Below are 22,604 nucleotides of genomic sequence, written 5' to 3' on the forward strand. Positions count from 1 at the left end.
ATAAGATAGATATGGAACCAATTCATATAGTGGGGAAGATAGACAAAAAATCAGTTGCAAACCAGTGTGATAAATGCTTCAGTGATGTATTTGAGGAAATATAGGTTGCTATTTGAGCATACTGAAGAGTTTGGCAAATCAAGGGAAGTCTTTCAGGAGAAAAGGACATCTTGGCTGAGGCTTAAAGATAAAAAGAACTTAGCCAAGTAAGGATAGTGAGGAGAGGGATAAGTTTGTACCAGGAAGAGGAAACATCATGTACAAGGGACAAGAAGTGAGAGCAGCATGTCAAGACCTTAGAATGTGAAGAAGGGAATGGTGAGATGGGAGTTAAGCAGGTTCCAGATCACTCAGGCTCTTTTAAGACAAACTAAGTAGTTTAGACTTTCTCCAAAGAGCTCTGAAGGGCTAGTGAAGGATTTTAAGCAGGATTTGCATTTTAAAGAGATCAGCACACCATAATGTGGTCCAAGTACTTTAGTAGAATTTTATAGGTTGTCTAAGATGGACATTCCTTACCCGATTCCAGACAAAGGAGTGGACAGTGTTGGAGTGATTTTCTTATTACAGTGTTACTATGTATGGCCTTAGTTATGAGAAAGAAAATCTGTTATAAATTGACAATAATGCAAAATCATTTATCATGAAATCATAGAGCTCTAGAACGCCATCATTTTATAGATCAGAAATCTGAAGGCCAAGAAGCAAAGTGGGCTGCCCTGTGCAGAGGGTCAGCGCTGCAGCGGCCCAGTCAGGCCCAGACTGGCACCTCCTGACTCCTTGGTGTAGCCATCTTTCCAGGACCCTGCACTATTTTCACCTCAAGAGGGTTTCTCAGACGGTCATATTTTACAAAGGACTGAGAGCAGCCGTGTTCAGAAGGGTCAAATTCCTGATTTTTTTCTTTGCTTAGGAACCCTTCACAACCTTCTTCCTCAATGCAAATGATGGGAAATTTGACCATCCAGATCGAACCTTCTCGTCGGTTGCAAGGTCTTGGAGAACTAGTCAGAGAGACACTTCTGATGTAAAGGTAGGCTCTTTGGTTTGTTGATGTTAATTTAATTTCAAAATATGTTGAAATTTTGACTTTTTAAATTTAATTGGGTGTATAAGACATTTTATACTACAGCTTTGTTCCATCGTATTTTAAAATTATGTAGTACATCTAATCTAAAAGGAAACTGAAGGAAATAATTTTGAGCATCACAGAAAATGATTCAGGATTCTTTTATGTTATTCAGTTAAGGTGTTTTCGTTGTTTCAAAAAAATCCTAACTAATTTAGATCGAATAATCAGGAGATGGAAAGAAAAGCCCATAAACTGCCTTTCCTGCTGTTAACGCAATATTTGGCCCATTCCATAAAACACAGCAGGAATTGGATTTGACCTTAATGTGTCATATTGTTATAGCTTGCCCAGCTTTGGGTTTATGTAGCCTGGGGCAATTAATAAAGCATTAATGACAAGGCCCATTTAAAATGTAGGCTTTTTTTGTACAGCCTTTGCTTTTACTTGACTGTGCCTGGGGATACTCTGCAACAATACACATTAGATTAAACCAACACACACATACAGTATCCAGGAATAGCCGGAGAGCATAGTAATTTTACAGTTGGTACTACTTAACTATTGTTAAATTCAAAGATTTGCTCTTCATTTATGTAGGCTTTGTTAAAAAAAGGAAAAAAAAGGTTGTATTCAAAACAATAAAATACATTTATTCTCTCATATTTTTCATTTTTTTCATGACAATAAGATTATATGATCAGGTTATTGCGTAGGTATATGTGTTTCTTATTTTAAGCCTTTTTTTCTTCAAGGCAAAATTTTTCCCATCACTGCCACTCATACTGTTGAATAGAAAAATGTTATAGTATCATTTCATTTAGTGTCTTAATCCAACTGAAGGCAATAAATTAAACTCAAAATTGTCATTTACATATTTATACTTATCTATTGCAGATGTTTTTAAAAGGCAGTTACAGTGTTACTGAACTGTAAGAAAACTAGATGAATACCACTTTTATTCAGTTTTTTTCCAAAGCAGAAAACAAAGGAAATGGACCTAAGTAGTGTGTAGCATATCCATGGGTTTTATTTGTTGCCATTGAAGTTTGCATAAATGAATATTAATTTATACATACAACATATCCACATTTGGAAATAAGATAATTTAATACACATCCTTACTATATTAAACTCTTATGGCGCACATTTTTCTCCTAACAGACGTAGAACTTCCCTGAGGAATTAAACTCTAAAATATCCATAAACCATCATTTAAACTAATTTACTACCAATGAAATCAAGGAGGGAGTCCGTTTCTTATTTAATAACATTTTGAGAATTAACAGAAAACGGGGAGTCCATAGGCTTCTAGAATTAGCACAGTGTTCATAAAAAGCATTCAGTAAGTATTTCATATGTGAATTAAATATTCTTATCCATATTTTAAGGCTTCCTATCATATGTAAGATTATTTTTACCTTAATTCAGAGCTGCATCCATTTTATATCAAACTCTTTCAAGTGGAAATGCCTGCTCACTCTTATTTGACATCATCACAAAAAAGAAATTTGAGTTTTCAGGTTAATTCACAGATTCCCCCTCACAAGCCCACACACACATCAGAGTCAGTCGTTCTGATTTATGTATGTAGATAGACTTTTAGGCTTTGCTTTATATCCTGAGAACTTTATTGATGCTTTTCATCACCAAATGTCTCACCAAGTTACATGTCAGTCTCTGATGACCAGTGCCCATACCAGGCTTTTCCTTCTGAAACTGCTGGGAGAATTCTCCTGTTTGGAACTTTTTCAGAAACGTTTACATTTTGTTACTAATTGTGTTCCTTTGGCTCCTGGGGTGACATCATCAAGGACAGAGAGCCATTTAAAATGTAGGCTTTTTTTGTACAGCCTTAGCTTGTACTTGACTGTGCTATCACTAATTTGGGAGGTTTTTTTAATTTTTTACCCTCAAGCCAGCAATGCTGAATACAAACAGGTACCATCTCCCCATCCCCCCAACTTAATTAGTTCATGAGAAGCTCATTTCCCCAGCTTGACATTGCAGAGTTGCTCTCATTTTCAGTCCTCTCCTACCACCCCCTCCAAACCTTTCATATTTTATGATAATGTATCTTGAATATTTTTCCATGTAGACCTTTTCTTCTTAAAGGCTGCACACTGCATACATATACAATGATTTACGTACGCAATGTCCTATTGATGGATGGTTTATCTTTCTCCCTGATTGTTACTGTACAACACAAGGCTGCAGTGAACATCCTTGCATAGACATCTTGATGAACTTTGTGGATATATGTATTGATGAACTTTGTGTATATATGCATTGATGAACTTTGTGTGTATATGTAAAGGACAGTTCCTGTTAATGGTACTGGAGGCTTAAAAGCTATATACGTTTTTAATTTTGAAAGATATTGCCAACCATCATTCCCAAATATGATGATTCACTCCTACAGCAATGTTTGAGGATGCCTCCTTCCCCTGCCCCCATCATCACTTTTATAATAAACAGTGTAACTTTTGCTAATCTGATGAGTGAAAAATGGAGTTATCTTTGTTTTGGCTTATATTTCATTAATTATGAGTTAAGCTGAGCATTTTTTTTTTATATATTGACCTGTAAACTTCCTCGTACCTTTTGCCCATTTTTTAGTTGAGTCATATGTCTTTTTTATCACTTTGAAAAATATCTTTGAAATTGCAGACAGTTGTGTTACAAGTATGATTTCTCAGTCTTTCAGCTCTGCTCTGTTTCAATTATGTTTTTATGGTTGTATGTGTGTGTCCAACTGTATCAATCTTTCCTTTTATGCATCAGAATTTTGGGGGCCTCATTAAGGGCATGTTGGAGAGAAGTTTTTTGGTAATACTGGTGGTAACTAGAAATTTTCTAAATTTGTCTTTAAATATATTGATTAAAGTGTACAACATTTTCTTCTCCCTGAAGGAATACATGATTGAGCAGGTAAGAATATGTTACCAAGAGGAGGAAGAGTTTTGCTATGTGTTAAAGCCTAAGCTTTTGCATTCTCATCCCTAAAGCTGTTTAAAGCACTTGATAGAATTTTAAAGAAATGTTTTTCCATTTCTCAAGAAAATATCTCTGCACTGTCTACTAACTTAGTCAGATAATCACGTAAGAAAGACCCAGAACAGAGTTTTGGGTTTATTCTGTCTCTCTTTGTTAACGTCAGTCTCTTCCTGTGGTAATGAATCCAAGCTGGGCGGAGAGGGAGTGTTGGTGAAGTGACCTTTCAGGAGCAAGGTTTCCTGAGTTAAGTCAGACTAGTTAGTTTTTACTTTATTTTTTTTTTCATTTCTCTCTTCCAGCATAGTCTTGGTAACAATGACATTCAACTTACTGGAGTTCTTATACTAATTTTCCTTAATCCCTTCAAAAGTTGTTATATTACTTTCGAATAGCGATGTAGATGTCAGAAAAGGTAGCTGTGACAAAATGTCATTAAGGTGACATAGTGTAAATTAATACAGTTAATGGAGGTGCTCACCACTGACTCATTGACCCATTATGAGCTCTCGTGGAATTAACGAATGCCAGGGCATCAATCTTTTGGAAAAAAGGAATAAAAGAGATGGCAGCTTTAAAACCTTGCAGTGAATTATATTAGAAAAGTGAAAACGTCTGGGTCGGATTTGATTTCACTGGGAAGCCATAAAATGGTATGCTCTCTCAGCAAAATATATTAAACTGAAATGTCAGATTTGATGCAATAGGTATACAATTATGATAGTGTTAATAATGGTCTTCTATCATTCTAAGACATACTTTCAAGTCCAATTTCTCAGCTGCTTGAACTTGTCATAAGCTTGTAAATTAGAAATTGTATTTGAGGATATTTTCTTATTATTGACATAACACATGTAATACTATTAATTGTACCAGGGGATTTTAGTATAGCTGTTAAAATAAACTAGAAATCACATTTACAGACACAAAATACCTGTTATAATATTCATCTTACCATTTCTTTAATAATATTTATTGTCTTTCTGCGCTGTTTTTCATTTAGGAAATTTTAAACTATTTGGACTTTTTCCTTAAAAAGAAGCTGATTAACAGAAATCTATCAATGGGAAGAAAGTAAGCAAAAGAGCTGTTATTTTAAGTAGGCCAGCGAGTACCTAAACTACCTCTGTAGGCGCACACTGGCAGGTTGTAATAGTAGGACTCGTTCTTTCTGAATAATTCTCAGTAGTTTTCAAACGTGCTTTCTGTTGGTTGTTTCACACAGTCCTCAAGAGAGTCCTGTGAGAGGGCTGTCATCCCTATTTTGTAACGAAGGTTCACAGATAGTGACTTGCCTAAGATCACACAGGGGATCCAGAGGCAGCCAGAACCAGCCCTGGGCTCTGTCCAGTTATATCCAGTGCTCTGTCCTTTAGATGGCATGCTGCTTTAATTCTTCATGATCCTGTAATCGTATCCGGCCGCTGGATTGGTTTAGAGTAATTGATTAATCAAGTTATACTTTAGTCATTTATAGTTATGTGACAAACCAACCCAACCTTAGTGGCTTAAGAAGAAAACAACACAGAACCATTTATTTCCTCAGAGTTCTGTGATCAGAATAGGGTTCGTCAGGGACAGCTTGTCTCTGATCTATGTGGGGTCAACTGGGGTGGCCCGTCTGAGTCTGGAGGATTCAAGATGACTTCACTCACATGTCTGGTGCCTTAGTAAAGATTCCTGGAACAACTGGGGGCTGGCTGGTCCTCTCCCTCTTTATATAGTCTTTCCAAGAAGATCACTACACTATTTTCCATGGTGGCTGGCTACCAAGAGGATTAAAAAACTGGAGCTGCAAGGCCACTTAATGCCTAAGCTTGGAAGTCACAAGTGTTACCTCCACAGTATTCTTATGGTCAAGGCAAGTCACAGGGCCAGCCCAAATTAAGGGAGAGGAGAAATAGACTCTACTTCCTAATGAGATGAGCAGCAAAGTCCCATTCAAGTGGACTTGGTGGTCAGAGGGATTGTGACGGCCATCTTTGGAAACAGTCTGCTGAAGTCCTCTCTCCAGTCACAATTCACATTCCTCCTGCATGCAAAGTATACTGAACTTGTTCCCCACAAGTCTCATCCCATTATTGTATCAGGCCCAAAATCTAGTATCTCATGATCTATATCACGTCCAGATGCAGATAAGGTGCAGAAATTCCTAATTTGGAGACCCAAAAACTAAAAAAACAAGTTCTCTGTCCCACATACATTCAGCAGACAGTGATAAGATGGAAACAGGTAAACCTCAACAGACACTCTGTTCAAAGAGGGGGCATATGGAAGCTACAGAGCCGTTGCTGAGGAGCTTTCTCCACATGCTTCCTGACTGTAGAAAGTTGAAGTCAAGGCCTCCTTTGCCCAAGTTGGTATAGCAACTTTAAAAATTTGTGGACTTTCTGTGTATCAAATTGTAGTTCACTGTTAGAAAAAACCTGAGCTCACAAATCCTTTTGAGGCAGGATCTTCTCTACTTCAAGCTGTAAGTTAGGGTGCTGTTTATAACACTCTTAAGATCCTTGGAACCCCTTTTGTAGCTGAGGTGGAGTACAAATCACTACCTTAAATTTTGCTGAGCATTTATAAAGGGATTTAGGCAAACCCTTTACCCTACGGCCATATTTTACTTGCAGCACCTTAGAATTGATCTTTGTCCTGAACCCATTCTTATTTTGCAAATCTGATGAGATTGTCCTAGGCCCTTGTATTTCTCTAAACACTGCTTCAAAACTGAACAGTTTCTTCCTTAGCTCATAATACCTTCTCCATATACCATTAAAAGAAATCAATGGTCACTTTCAGCATTCCGCCTGGAACTCTGCTTAACCAGATACTTTTTCTGGATACTTTTTCTATCTTTGAAATTATTGCAGGAACCAGTCTTATTAATTTTTCCACCACTGTATAACATGAGTTGCTTTTCTCCTGCTTCCAATAACAACTTCCTTACTAATCTCCCAGATTCCACCAACAGTCTCCTCACCACCCTTCCAGCTTCTGCCTGCTGCTCAGTCCCAAAGGCAACGCCATGTGTTTTAAGTTTTTGTTACTTCAGCACTCCACTTCCAGGCATTAAGTTCTGTTTCAGTTATCTATTACTGTGTAACAGATCGCCCAAAACTTTGTCTTAAAACAACAGCAATTATTTGTTTGTTGACAATCATGCAATTGGATTTAGGGCTCAGCAGGGACCACTCATCTCTGTGCTACACAGTGACAGCTGGACTGGCTTGGCTGGGCCAGAGAAACCAAGATAGCTCTACTCACATGTTTTTTGCCTCATCTGAGCTTGCTGGAACAGCTAGGGACTACCCAGGCATGTTGGTCCCTCTACATGATCTTTCCAGCAAGGTGATGGTTGCCTTCTAAGGGAAGAAAAAAGAAGCTTCAAGGCCTCTTAAGTCTTAGGCTTCTCTGGAAGCTCTGTAGCCACCTCTTTATGGTAGGAGTGGTAAAGTGGAAGTGCCAAAGGAAGGGGGGTTTTTACAGGGATCTTTGAAAAAACTCTACAAGTTACTAATTTAAAACAATTGTTCTAGTTTGGTTTGTACCATTTGGTTCAATCTGATTGTGCATTTAGACAGAACCAAAATCCCAAATGCAAATAACTTATAAAAATATATCTGATTAACCTAGGTAGCATATAACTTAGTCCATATATTTGATAAAAACACTTTAGTCATCTGAAATGTCTACATGGGTATGTATTCAAACACAAATATCCAAAGTGACAGAGCTTTTTTACTGATTATGGGGTATACTTTGGTACTGGGTAAACTCAACAGTAATATTTTTGATCTACATCTTAAAGAAACAAAAAAATATTGATAGCGTGAATAGCTTCTAAAATGTATTTGGAATAAAGCTGTGAAATGCATTGTTTTACACACGTTACCCCCATTTAATTCTCACATCTACCCTGTGAGTTAGTTGCTATCATCATCACAATTTTGCATATCAAGAAACTGATTCTTTTCCAAAAGGTGAAGAAACTTGCCCAGGCTAGCAAGAAGTCTGGATTTAAACTCGAATCTATTTGATTCCAACACACACAAAGTGGCACTTTCCTGGTAGAAAGAGGGACAGTTGTAACACTGTCTGCCCGCCCTGGTCCCCCTTATCTTCAGCTAACTGGTGGTCCTAAGTACTTCTGATTTAACTAACACAGTTTCAAAACCATGGCCTCCAATAGTTTTTATCATTATTTCATGCCTGAAAGTCAGGATATGATAAACATATAGCAATAATTGATTCATTTTTTATTTCACAAATTTGTATTAAGTATTTATTATGTGTCAGTCACCATTCTTAGCAAGTGAGTAGTGTGAGCAAGATCCACACAATCCCTGCTGTCGTGGAATTTCCATTACAGTGAGATACAGAAGCATAAATAAATAGAAAAAGAAAATAACAACTGCTATGCAGAAAATCACAACAGAATGAAATCACGTAGGATGACTGGGCCGCTGCTTTAGAAGGCAAAATAGAAAATGGAAGACCAGGGACCCTGGATTTAAAGTGTTTGGGTTTGATTTCTCGCTCTACCACCTATTTGTAGTATAGTCTTTAGCAAATTGCTTACGCTCTCTTGCCTCCATGGTCATGTCTATAAAGTGGGAAGAATGAGAAATCTACCTCATGAGGTTTTTGATTAAGAAAGATTAAGAAAATGTACGTAAAGCACTTAGAACAGTGCCAAGACACAGTAAGATCAAATAAATACTACCTGCTGTTTTAAGGTTGAACGACCAGAGGTAGCACTTCAGCTGATCCCTTGTCTGGGAGCACAGGTACAGTCGTCTTCTAGAACATAACAGTTGAATCTCAGAGAGGAGACTCTCTTATTTGTTATATTTATTTTTTTAAATAAGCAAATCTTTTAAATAACACAAATGTGAATATAAATTGTATACTACTGTCCTGCATTTACATACTAACTTTAAATTAAAATGCTATTTGAAACAAGATTTAAAAACAATAAAACTGAGGCATAAAAATGTGCACCCACTCTGCTGCTATAATGACTTCTCCCAAGACTTTTTGTGATTTTCCTTCCCCTTCAGAAAACACAAACGCGTGCGCACGTGCACACACACACACACACACACAAATTTCCCAGCTCAGGAGGGACTTCAGAGTTCAGACAGCTTTAGTCACTTATAGCTCTGGTCTTTTGAAGCTTCCAGGGGCCTGGCAAATAAGCTTTGCTTCAGGAATTTCTTCATATTTGCTTTAAAAATGTGTCTGTTTTGTGACTGTTCCCATTGTTGGAAATTGAGTTTCCTCTCTTCAAACATCAAGCCTTTAACAGCTTACTCCAACACCTTAGTTAACACCCTAATTTATGACCAAATTCTGGCTGGCCAGATGAAGACTGCAGTGGAGAACACGTCTTGCTTAAGGGTCGTCCTGGAGGCCCTGGTCATGCTGCTTTCTCATGACTGGCCCCGCCGAAAGCCTTCTGGGATGTTCCTACTGAAGTCCTCTCCCTCCTGCCATTCTAAATAACCGTCAGGCCTTTTTGGCCTCGCTTTGTTCTCCTTGGTGGCAGCTAGCTTTTAGCCCCGTCTGTCTGGAGTGCTTAAATTAAAATGAAATAGGGCTTACTTCTTCCGCTTCTGCAGTCTGGGGTACAATTTCGCTGGCAACTTTAAAACCAACTTTTTCTAAATCGAAATTGAACCCTTTTACACATTTGAACCTTTTAACATAACTAGAATAAGCAAGGTAATAATTTTTTTAAGGTACAAAAGTTTTCCCTCAAAAGGTATAAATTTTATTTCTGGGTTCGTTCTTTTTCTTTTATTTAATAAACTATTTCACTGGCTCTTTTCTGATCTTGAAGCATTCTTCCAATCATCTGCATATACCCCAGAAGATTTCTAATGATAGTAAAATAATGGTATCTGATATCTTCAGTAGTTTAATGAGCACCTGCTGCATACAAAGTATATCACCAAGAGCTATGAGGGATTCAACAAAATATAAACCTCACAAAATCAGGCTCAAAAATCTGCTTTTGCCCAAATTGTTATTAATGTAATATCCCAGGCTTCTTATGCCCTAGTGAATCTCATTTAGTGACGTTCAGTGAAATAGTATTAGAGTGGTAAGTAGGTTAATAACAATCATGTATTTTATATGACCCTATTCCACAAGCAAGAATGGGAAATAACATATATGAAAAACAGGAGAGCACCAAGACAGTTGAAGATAAATTGAGACTCTTTGGGCTGTTTAAATAAAAAATAAATCTTTGTTGCTATGTCCGTGTGGATATATATCCCTCTCTGTCTTCAGGGAACCTTATATAGTCTAGTTCTAGAGATAGGACATGAACACAAATAACTGATGAAAGGCGGTAAGGGAAATCCCTGACTTATGTGAGCCTATTACATATAAATCACCCTCCACACAGAGCAACTGCAGGAGCTCACGTTCCTTTCCCCCTCTTGGACCGTTCGGATGCTATTGCTATTCAGCGACGTATATAAAACGGGTAATGTGCAAATACCAATGTTCTTTATCTTCTTTATATCTTTTAATAATTTCCGATGTTTTCCAAAACAGTGAGAGCAAGATGAAAAGAAAATTGTGTGTTTTATCTTAATGCATTGAAATAATAAGTTAATAATGTCTTGATCAGCTTGGGCTGCGATATTTTACCATAAGCTGGGCAGGATATAAACAACAGAGGTTTATTTCTCGAAGTTCTGGAGGCTGGAAGTCCGAAATCAAGGTGCCTACAGAGTCGGGTTCTGTGTCTGGTGAGAGCCTGCTTCCTATTCCTGGAGGGCTGTATTCCTGCTGTGTCCTCACGTGGCAGAGAGAGGAAGCAAGCTGACTCTTACAAGGACACCAACCCCATCCAGGAGGGCTCCATCCTCATGACCTCATCTAATCCTAATTACCTTGAAAAGACCTCACCATCACATTAGGAGATCTGGTTTCAATATTTGAATTTTAGGGGCTCAGAAACATTCAGTCTGTAACAATTATGCATTTCTGCTTGAGTACCAATGTCTAAGAATAGCAGTGATACTTTCCTTCTGCCTTCTGATCAGTGACCACACGCCTCTGGCAGATTCCTTCTTCAGTGCAATATGACGTACAGTGTCATGCTTACCCAGCCCAGAGACGGAGCTCATTATAATCTTTGCTGATAGAATATTGCTGAAGCACCTGTTAGCCCCGTCTTACCTACTAAGTTGTATCATTATTTGCAAACAAGGATGTTTATTTACCCATTAGTTTTTCCTTCCGCCTCTTCTCATTTCCCTATTCACATTCAAGTCACTGAAAATTTAAGTTAATTTATATGAATTTCACTGTACTCCTTGCCCACAATTCGTTGTGGCCTTCATGTCTTACATGGTTTACGCAGTTTATTGTTAATATGTATTTGCCTCTCAGTGTGAGCCATCTAATGCCCTATCTTTTACGCATGCCCAGGTCCACAACTTTACTTACTCATCCTCACCTCTTTTGTAGATTACCCCTCCCTGATAAGGTCCCACAATATGTCCCCTTCCTCGCCACGGCTAGCAGTTGCCCTCCCACTTCCCTCGTGTTCTCCTTCCTGCTGCTGGTTCCCCTTCTCCCTGCACATACATGTATCCCTATTCTCTCCCTTCTCCAATCTGTCCTTTATTTTGTCACCCAATGTCTTGCTTTAAAACAAATTTGATTATATGAATAGCTCTTCTGTAAAATTGTTACCAATAAGACAAAATCCAGACAGCCTAGCTTGGCATAAAACTTCCTTCATTATCTGGTTCCATATACCTCCCACCATCTCATCTCCCTAATATATTATATTCTCCACCCGTACTCAGTTCTTCCCACTCCTTGATAGCACACCCTGATGGTCCCCTGCCCCTTTCCTCTCTCTTTATCTTAGCCATGGTCAACCCTAATGTCCCATCTCTGGTGAAGTCTTTTTCTGAGTTGCCCAGAGTTTCCTGCTCTGTCCTCTGTGCTCCCTCACACTTTGTTTATACATCTTTCACAGCTGTTATTGTCATAGTGTATTATAACCATCTGTTTATACATCTGCCCCATAGACCAGACCCTGAATTTCTTGAATATAAGGCTATGTCTTGTTCATTTTTAGTTTTCTTAGTACCCATTACAGTGCCTGGTACTCAAACTTTACTATGCAAATAAATAAATATCAGGGAATTATGTAATGTATTTTAGAAAAATTTCCATTTGAATGATTTAAATAGAAGAAAAACTCTGATTCTTAAAAAGCTCAGCTCCATTTATTCAGAAAATTCATTTATATGAATCTGTTCATGCTCCCATAATGCTGGAGAAAATAAAAGTTATATTTTTCTTATAGTTCACATTTATCATCATCAGAATGGATAATGATCAAATTCTCACAGAGCATTACTAAGATAAACACCACTTATGCTGTAACAGATAAATGTTGATTTTAGTGGGAGAACACATAAAGAAAAAGCTTTCATGTATGCTTTTCATGCCCTGAAGAATCCAATTTATTTGAAGACTTCAGTGTCTGGTGGTTTTTTTAAGTTTTTCTATGTATTCCTAGAGAAGACCACAGTGAGATTTGAATTTCAGGTACTATGCCATCAGTGTTGATCATGTTACACAAATAAATGTCCTTAATGCATTTCACAAGGTAAAGTTAATTTAACCTGCATCTTGATATTTGAAAAGATTGGTATTCTTTCATGGTGTAGATGGTATACATAAAAACTACAGTGGTTTTTTGTTTTCGTTTTCTCCAGTTGCTTTAGGGAAAAAAAAGGACAACAAGTAAAAACTGTTAGGGTCATAAAATCAGTTTATTTCTATATCAGATTTATGCTAAAGTAATATAAACCACATATTAGACATTGTGCATCAAGCACAGGTTTCCCTTGAACCCAGTTGTTAATACCGTGCTTACATACACGTAACACAAGTTGTCTTTGCATCCAGTTTTTTACGAACTTACTATTCAGATGGTGTTCATTAAATATTTAAAACTTATTATCATTTTGCATATCATCTCCTCATTGTGTTTAGTGGTAAGTATAAAAATAATGTATTTTGCGAAATTACAAAATGGAACTATGAATCTCTTTATAAAAATCAGGTATTATAATTGCCAGTGTAGTCAAAAAGTAAAGGAGAAGATACTATATGATTTTTAGCCACTATTTGCAATAACGTGTTTTTTAATTTGGATATTTCGTTAATAATATTCAGAAAAGTTTGTTGAACAGCATAGACATAGATATGGCTTTACGCATTTGTTTACTAATGCAGTTGTGAACTACTGTTGGTACTATAACCCATTTCTCTTAACTAACTTGTGGTAAGATAAGATTGAAAATCTTATAAGTATAAATTGTCGAACAAGCTGTTCAAGAAAAGTGTCTGTCTTCTCTTCCTAGACACTTATCTAAATAAAATTAAGTGAAGAATAGAATTAAGTAATAAAATATTGGATTTAAATAAAGAAGTTGTGTAATTTAGTTTATAGTTGTTATAAATTAATAGTTTTATTCAACTGATTTTTAAAGTGGTTTAATATGCTACATTTTTATTCCTGGCAGGAACTAATTCCAGAGTTCTATTACCTACCAGAGATGTTTGTCAACAGTAATGGATATCATCTTGGAGTCAGAGAAGATGAAGTGGTGGTAAATGATGTTGATCTCCCGCCTTGGGCAAAAAAACCTGAAGACTTTGTGCGGATCAACAGGATGGTAAGAGAGATTTTGTTTTTCCTTGAGCAGTCACCAGGAAGTAAAAATATTCTGTAGTTTTGTTTTGTTTCTAACTATTAACAAATTGTCATTTAACAGTTATAAGGTCAAAAATTTAAGGAAAAAAAAGAAAGTATTTTAACTGTTGTCTTTTGACAGCATTCTTTATTGTAGAGTGGAATTTCCTTTCATGGGGACTAATAAAGGAATGGTAATTCAGCTACATTTACTCCCTTAGGAGAAAACGATCAGATGAGCGCCTGTTGACTAATATAACCTATTATATAAATGCTCGAAATGAATGCTCATTCCTTATTTTTGTCTACTGACTAAATCTGCACTCTTTCTTCACTCATAAAATATTTAAAACAAAATAATTTACATTTAGAACATATTTGCAAAGCTGTGAACCATACCTTAAAATGTCACATACTTGACTTTAAGAGAACGCCCATCTAGTAATCATTCTTCAATGAAAAATGTCATTACTTTTTAAATCTATATGACAGATGTCTCTGTGCAAATAAAAAATGTGTAAAAAGAATGTTTGCATGTGGGAATTTTTATAGATTTCATGTGTTTTTATCCATATTTAAGGAGATTTTAATCTCAAACTAGTTATAGTATATGGACATGAATGAACCACTTTACCAAACAACCTCTCGAGTGTACTCTTGTTCTTGGTCCATTGAGAAACTATGTCAATAAAGCCTATTCGCCAAAATATATTTTTTTAACTCTGTTACACTCACTCCCATTTTTTTCCAACTGTCTCACGAATATGTTTTGTTTTGTTTTTATAGCTTATTTATTTGAATCAGAATCCAAATAAGGTCCACATTTTGCAGTAGAGTTCACGTATCCCTTAGTCCCTTTTTTTTGGTAAGAGTTATATAAGTCATATATATCACACAAATATAATTCACATACCATTTAAAGTTAAAAAAATTCGGTGGGTTTTAGTCTATTCACAGACCTGTGCAACCATCACCAGCATCAATTATGAACATCTTTTATCCCCCCATAAAGAGACCCAATACCCTTTCGCATCTCCCCCATTCTCCCTGTTTCCCACAGTCAGCCCAAGGCAGCCATGAGTATACTTTCTTTCTCTATAGATTTGCCTTTTCTGGACATTTCACAACAACAGGATCATGCAGTCTGTGGTTTCTCCCTCAACCCCCTGATTTTGTGTCTTTTTTTTTTTTTTAACTTCACTGTCAGTCACATGCTTTCTGCTGTTTTGGAGCTATATTTCCTGTCTCTAAGAAATATTTTATTTTAATATGCTTTATTTTAGAAAGCTGTTGCTGATGTAATAGACCTATGTTTGAAAGCACTATAGATAATCTGCAATCTAGTCTTCCCCTTTGGGGGAATATAATGTGTTACATGTATTTTATATGTGATTTCTCTCACTTCTCAATCCGTAAATTGGCTCTTTCAAATATATGGAGATCTTTCATACTATTTCCTTGAACAACAGATTATTTCTTCAACAATATTTCTTCAATTTATATTTTTAATGTGAAGGATTTATAGTTCAATAATGCTTCTAAACTTCTAAAAAATCTCTACTTATTTTTAGAATTGTTAGTCTATTACCACACTATCCTACATACTTGAGCACTGGCTACAATATCAGTGTAAGGACACCAGATCTACAAATTCAACCCTAGAGACCCACTCCATATCCGTGTCTCTCAGTCACGTCATTCCATTTTATATTTCTAGAGCCCAGAACTGTACGTGGCATAGAGTGGTTGGTCAGTAAATATTTGCTGAATGAATGAATCATGTGGGGATAGTGATCTCAATGATTTCAGCATGTCATCGAGTTAGGTTCAAACTAGTCATAATAAATGAATCCTTAATTTGGCAAGCAAGTAGCCAAAAATTATTGGACTAGAGTTTCTTTTGCTCACGCTGTCAAACTCAACTGATTGAACAGAAGATTTCATGAAGGTGGTAATAATTACTAAGTGCCAGTTTGTATATTGGAAAGAGAATAACTTGGAGTTTAAAAATTTCCTGCTCTTGAATCTGGGTCTGCCATTTACTAGCTTCGTTGCCCTGGGTAAATTATGGAACATCTCTGGCCCTCATATTTCTCATCTGTAAAATGGGGAAACTTTATGAATGTGTAAAAAAATCATTATTATCATAAAATTCCTTTCTTTTCAGTGTAGAATTTAATGATTTTTTACTAAATTTGCAGAGTTGTGTGACCATCACCACAATCTAGTTTGAGAACATTTCCATCACCCCGGAAAGATCCCATGCCCATTTGCAGTCACTCCCTGTGCCCAACTCCAGCCGCTGGCAATCATTAATCTACTTTCTATCTCCATAGCTTTGCCTTTTCTGGACATTTTGTATAAATAGAACCATACAGTATGTGTTCCTTTGTGCTTGACTCCTTTCACTTAGCATAGTTTTTGAGGTTCATCCACGTTGTAGCATATATTAGTATTTTGTTTCTGTTTTCCATAATGGTATTTCACTGTATGGATATACCACATTTTGTTTGTACATTCATCATTGGATGAACATTTGGGTTGTTTCCACTTTGGCTATTATGACTAACGCTGCTATGAACATTCACATATAAGTCTCTCTGTGCACGTACATTTTCATTGCTTTGGGATATATACCTACAAGTAAAATTTTTTGAGTGATATAGTAAATTTATGTTTAATTGTTTAAGAAACTGATTGTTTTTGCCAAGTGACTGTACCATCTTACACTCCTTTTTGGCAATGTGTGATGGTTCCAGTTCCTCCATGTCTTCACCAATACTTGTTATTGCCTGTTTTTTTCCTCATTGTAGCCGTTCTAGTGTATGGGATGTGTAGTAATATCTTGTTATAGTTTTAATGTGCATTTCCCTAATGACTAATGATATTGAGCATCTCTTCATGTGCTTACTGGATGCTAAAACATTTTTAGATATATTTTAATAAAACATTAACCAGTGATTCATTGTAAATACAACCTTTGTGTTCCTCATTAATGACAGAAGGGTACATGCCCCCAGACTTTGTAATTTTATTAAGGATATGCCTAATTGATAAAGAAAAGACAGTCATACTTCTAAAGACAAATCCCTAAGGCAGCATCATACGCAGAATTTTTTGAATGTTGGAAAGGTAATTATTATGGATAAGAAACTATCAGGTAATTAATACTGATATAAACTGAACAAGCACACCATATATTCCTGACTAAATCTGCAGAAAAATCATAATGCTTCATTCATCAAGTGTGATGGGTGGTAATACAATCCAACTATATCAACTTTCCAGATAAACGAAATTTCTAGATTTTTATAGCCAAATGCACACTTGTATGAAACATTGTTATGGTTATTTTTCTAAAATTTATTACTCCTTGGTTCCTGACCCTCTTATACAAAAGATGAAATAACTGCTCTTTATTATCATGAGTGCCCGTTATTATTCTATGAAGTGATATAATTCTATATCTATTATTTTTCTATTTTCTTCTTTAGATTGTCAGCTATCACCACTCTTCCCTTTAATAGCCATACTGATTAGAATTTGTTGCTTGTTAACTCCCTATTCTACAAAACCAGATAAACAAATTTATCAAGGCCTTATGATAAATAAGTCAGTCAAAGAAATTTTCTTTAGAGAAATTGAAAAAAAATTGGCTGCTTTTTACATAGATTCATTAAAGAAAAGAGAGAGAGCAAGAGAGTCAGTCAAGTGCTAACTGAGCCCCTAAAGGAAATGTGAACTTTGTAGCTTGGGTAGAGAGTGACTTTATCTTCCACCTCAGGTTTTATTGGCCATTGTCTAATCAATTGCAGATTTGGGAGTTGTATACTGAAACATGAAGTGACAAGATTGTGCCCTTAGTGAGTGGACTGTTACTATAGACAGGCCCCATTTTATACTTCTCCTTACATACACACTGCTATATGACTGGCCTAGGACACTCTTCTTACTTCCCTGGTGGAGTTGCCTACATTTTTTTTCTCTACTTTCCTCATCCCAAGACTTACTGCTAACAACAGCTGCAAATCAAGATGGAAACTCTAATCTTAGTCACCTTCCCCCACACCCCAGTGATGGTGCTGCGTCATCCCAAGGTGAAGCTTCACCGAGATAAAATAATGACAGTGATAGTGCCTATAGCCTATCCAATTTATTGAGTCGTATTCTTTGTCGGATACTCTGCTAGAGCTTCAGGTGCGTTATTCTTGTAATCCTCAAAAGAGCTTCTGAGATAAGAATTTTCCCGAAACCCAGTGAGGTAAATTACCTTGCCAAGTATGACCAGTTTATCAAGGTGGCAGTGTTCTTGTCCACAGTCTCCAGGACAGAGTAAGTGGTGGCTTGAGGAGCTGTGGAAAGAAAGAAGGAAAAGGAGAAGGTAAGGAAACATGTCTTCTAACCAAAAGCCAGTACCTTGGGGTCAGCAGAGGAAAAGAAAGAGATGAGTGGGAATTGACGGCAAACCAGCAGCATGTTCCAGCCTCAGGAGCTATTCAGACCTGACCTTCTGTGATCTTATTTCTACCTCTTTTATCCCCAAGCTCTCATCCTGTAAGGCTCCCTTTCCCAGCCCATAAAACTTCTGCTGAGAGGGGGCCGGCCTGGTGGCATAGTGGTTAAGTGCACATGCTCCACTTTGGCAGCCCAGAGTTTGCGAGTTCTGATCCTGGGCACAGACCTACGCACCACACATCAAGCCATGCTGTGGCAGCATCCCACATGCAAAATAGAGGAAGACTGCCACAGATGTTAGCTCCAGGACAATCTTCCTCAAGCAAAAAGAGCAAGATTGGCAACAGATGTTAGCTCAGGGCCAGTCTTCCTCACCAAAAAAAAAACTTTGCCTTAGAGCTAAGTTCCAGTTCCCACTGCCCAGCAGGTGTGAGAGGAAGGCTAGTCTTCAACTCTACAATTGGAGAGAATGGTATTAGTTTACATTCTAAACTTTAGAGTCACACACAGGACTTTAGGCCTGGAGCAAACCTTTATTTGAATAAGGCGACTGAGAACCAGAAAGGCAAAGTGGCTTACCCAAGGGCTTAATGTAGGTGCCTTTTCTTACTTACCAGGCCTCACATCACAGGTTGGAATTCTGAATAAAATGTCCCCCACACCCACATATAGTCTTTAAAACTTCACTTATATTTTGAATGAAATATGGCTTTATTGGTCAACTTAAGAACCAATAAAATAATACTGTTTCTACTCAATATATGTTCCAAACAACAAACTATAAAAGATCTTTGGAATATTATCTGTTTGTTATTTGCAAACTATCCGTATCTATGTATGGATGACCTCCAAGCACCAAATTTTGACTCAGATTTATAATTCAGTTTTAATCAGCAGCCCTCTGGCCTATCTCATTATTCATAAGATTTTTTTTAAAACCTTTTCCTTAGGAGTACCTGATTCTCACCAAGTAGTTTCATATTATTCAGGTTTTAAGAGAATTAGCAGATTATTCATTGAAAGATATAGCCTGAGAAATGATTATAATTCTGTAAAGACAATTTAAGCTCTGAAATAGATTTTCCCCGTTACTTTAAGAGAATAAAATACATGAATGCAAATTTTGAGTAATAAATTATTTTTTTATTTATAATTGCTCTGAGAACTTCTATTGCACATAAATAAAATATGGGAAGTCATTTATTCCTGATACTAACATCACCAGTTCAAGAACTGACTTCTGTTGATATGCCTCTTACCTCTTGTATCTTGTCTTTCTAACAGCTGCAGCATTGCCAGCAAATTTTAACTAAGGCGAAAGACAGTGCTCTTTTGAAATAAATCTCACTATTTAGTATCCCTGTAAATGCATATCCATCAATCAGGTGTGTCCAATGTGCCAGGAACTGTAAGGATTGCATAGAATATGGTGAAGTAACTGTCTCTCAAAGATTTACTCTCACATATTCAAAAGGATGAAGTTTTATAATTGACTAAAATTTGACAGATACGTGTGCATTTCTGAAAATGTCATAAAACATAGTATACTTTTATTATAAGTAATAAGTTCCAACTTGTGTTCATGAAGAAATGAAGGAAGCAAGGCACTGAGGTTTTCTCTATTCTAAACCAAATTCCTGTTGTCTTCTGGGCATTAATGAATCTGATGAGACTTGTGAGCTAAACCTTTTCTCCATAGACTGGAAGACTTTAGACAAAATTCTGCATATCTAGGACAATCAAACAGCCCCAGTCTTGGTTCTCTGCCACGCCAGGGTGCAGTGCCAGGTTAAACGGGTCATATTAGGCAGTGCCTTAGCTAGCTCACACTGGGTGGCTTGATAAGTGTTTCTTCTTTCCCTGGGAACTCCATAGAATAGAAAGGGAAAGCTGCCATGTGTATCAACAAGATTCTACATCCATGGCCGCCCTTCTTGGTTGCATCAGAATTAGAACTAAAGGACAGACAGAAACTGCTGCCTCTGGGAACAGTCTTAAGCATCAAAAGATACCCTATAAACATAGCTATGTGCTCTCCTCTCAGTGTCTCCTGTACTGCTTTTCTTCAGCTTGAAGTTTTCCTTCACAGCACCATGTTCATAGTTTCCTTCACTCCAACTTCTGGTCAGTTTTCCCATTATACTGATAGGAAATGATCATAATGCTATCATGAGCGATAATGTCAGGCATCTGTGTTAAAGCTAGAAAATTTAATCAATTATCTGCATAGCTCCTTTTTTCCCTGAAGGAATATTTATTGGATGAATATTTCTCTAATATACAAAGCCTGAGTAGTAATAGAAAATATAGAAGTGTCTAAATTTTCCATGAAGTCCATGAATACAACCTCCAATTTTTATATTGTTTTGTAGCATTAAAAGTTTCTAACTTTATGCTGGCTGGGTAGCTCATATAGGATTTAGTTCTTATGAAATAGGTTTAGAGAAAATGTGCTCCAGTATATTTATAATTTGGACTGGGATTATCTTCAGTTATTTGAAGGAGTTCTTTGTAATGAGCCTAAAGTATAAAATGAAAATGTCATATATCCCAAAGAAATGACATTCACAGTGGTAAAAAGCCTTCATCTCTTTGTGTGGATTAGTATTCTGTATCCATGAGCCTTCCCTCCTTTTTCTTTCAAGCTGTCATTAAGAAATTCAAGGCAAAGAAGACAAAAATAATATTATAAAAAGGGATGATATCATTGATTATAAATTATCAGTTTTATTATCCCATGCCAGCAATTGAAAAGATATTTGGTATACTTGTAGAAGCCTTTACATGTCTACAACATAATTTCCTTTTCTTATTTTTAAAAATGAAACAATTCTTTGGTTTTTAATAATGTATTTCTTTTAGTCCATTACTGTTTTTTTAGTTATGGGCAATAATATATATATGATTGCTTAGAGTTGCTTATATTTTGTAGATACAGTGGTAGGGATTGTGTATCACTGAGGAACTGTGAAATTCAAAAATTGGTCTCGTTAGAAAACCTGGAAAAGTGATATAGACACTTTTAGGAGACATTTCGATAAATTCTAAATGCATTGAGTTCATACATCGAGAATTGGTTTAATTTATCCACACCAAGCTAGGCTGATTACGACCGCTTACTCATGAAACATTAATAAAGCCCTGTGTTCGTTTCTAACCTGATTATAATCTGACCTCCTCACAAAGGACAGAAATAGAAAGTATCTCTGATAACATTACCCTAATGCTGGGTTCATCAATCATAATCGGCCCTTTTGTTTAATTTGTTTTAGAAAAAGGCCTTTCATGATGTGCACTGATAATCTCATCCAGCGCTCTGCCCAGCAGATTCCTGGTGCTGCTGGGCCATGAGCAGAACATTCTCAGTCTGCAGAGCAGAGCACAGTGCACTGAGGCAGAGAAAGCAGAGTTCAATGTAGTTTTGCTTTTATTATGTTACATCCCTTATGAGATTTTAACATTTTAAAGAAAAGTCTCTTTTTGGTAGGTAAAATTTTCATTTGGGGTATATTAAACATCTTGCTCAAAAAAGGATTTTAAGCAAACAGCATAAGAATTTTGGAATTCTTATACAGTAACTCAAAACAGTGGGATAGATATCTTGTGTTTGGGTGTCTGCTCTGCCGCCAACTAGCCAGGACACCTTGGACACATAAGGGACCTGTAACTCTTGGAGCTGCAGTGTCTTCCTTATCTCTGAAACTGTGGATTCATTCATTCCATAAATCTTTATTGAGAGCCAGCTCTCAGCAAGGCATTATGGAAGCACAATGAAGAATTGGACATAGATCCTACTCAAAAGAAAACTAGACTAGAGAAATTCCTTCATTATCCCAGTCATTAGAGCCCTCTTATACACTTCATACTGCTCTGGGCTCTGGAAACACAAGCGTGAGCAGCACAGTGAGTGGCCTTCTGGAGCACACACTCTTGTTGGGAACACAGACAAATAAACATACAGTCACAGTAAAAGCTGGCAAGCACTAGAATCCTTTCGTTCAACAGATGATTACAGAGTACTCCAGAAGCTGTTTCCTGTATTTGCAGTTTACCACTGAACAGATAAAGATCCCTGCCCTCACAGACCTTACTTTTGATCAAAGGGAGACAGACGATAAACAGTAAATAAATCAGTAAGCTACCTAGTTTGTTAGAAGGTGATCCATACTGTGGGAAAAAAAGTAATGCAAGGTAAGGGGATCAGGAATCCAGGAGAGGGTGGTCAGAATCCCCTTCTCGTGAAGGTGAGACCTGAACTAAGACCTGAAGGACATGAGACAGTGAACCAAGTAGCTTTCTTGGGGAAAGAGCATTGCAGGCAGAGGGAACATATGGAGCAAAGGCTCTGTGGCT

General features: G+C 36.8%; 1 protein-coding gene across 9 annotated transcripts in view; it reads left to right on the plus strand.

Moving 5' to 3' along the window:
* Positions 1–22,604, plus strand: part of NBEA (neurobeachin) — a 680,233-nt gene that overhangs the window by 607,873 nt on the left and 49,756 nt on the right. For all 9 annotated transcript variants that reach the window (XM_070520525.1, XM_070520517.1, XM_070520519.1 and 6 more), the window contains 2 exons: positions 914–1,033; positions 13,627–13,779. In XM_070520525.1, coding sequence (XP_070376626.1) covers positions 914–1,033; positions 13,627–13,779 — 273 coding nt within the window. The remainder of the gene's footprint in view (positions 1–913; positions 1,034–13,626; positions 13,780–22,604) is intronic.

Source organism: Equus asinus, chromosome 11 (assembly GCF_041296235.1).
Source record: "Equus asinus isolate D_3611 breed Donkey chromosome 11, EquAss-T2T_v2, whole genome shotgun sequence".
NCBI classification, from domain to species: domain Eukaryota; kingdom Metazoa; phylum Chordata; class Mammalia; order Perissodactyla; family Equidae; genus Equus; species Equus asinus.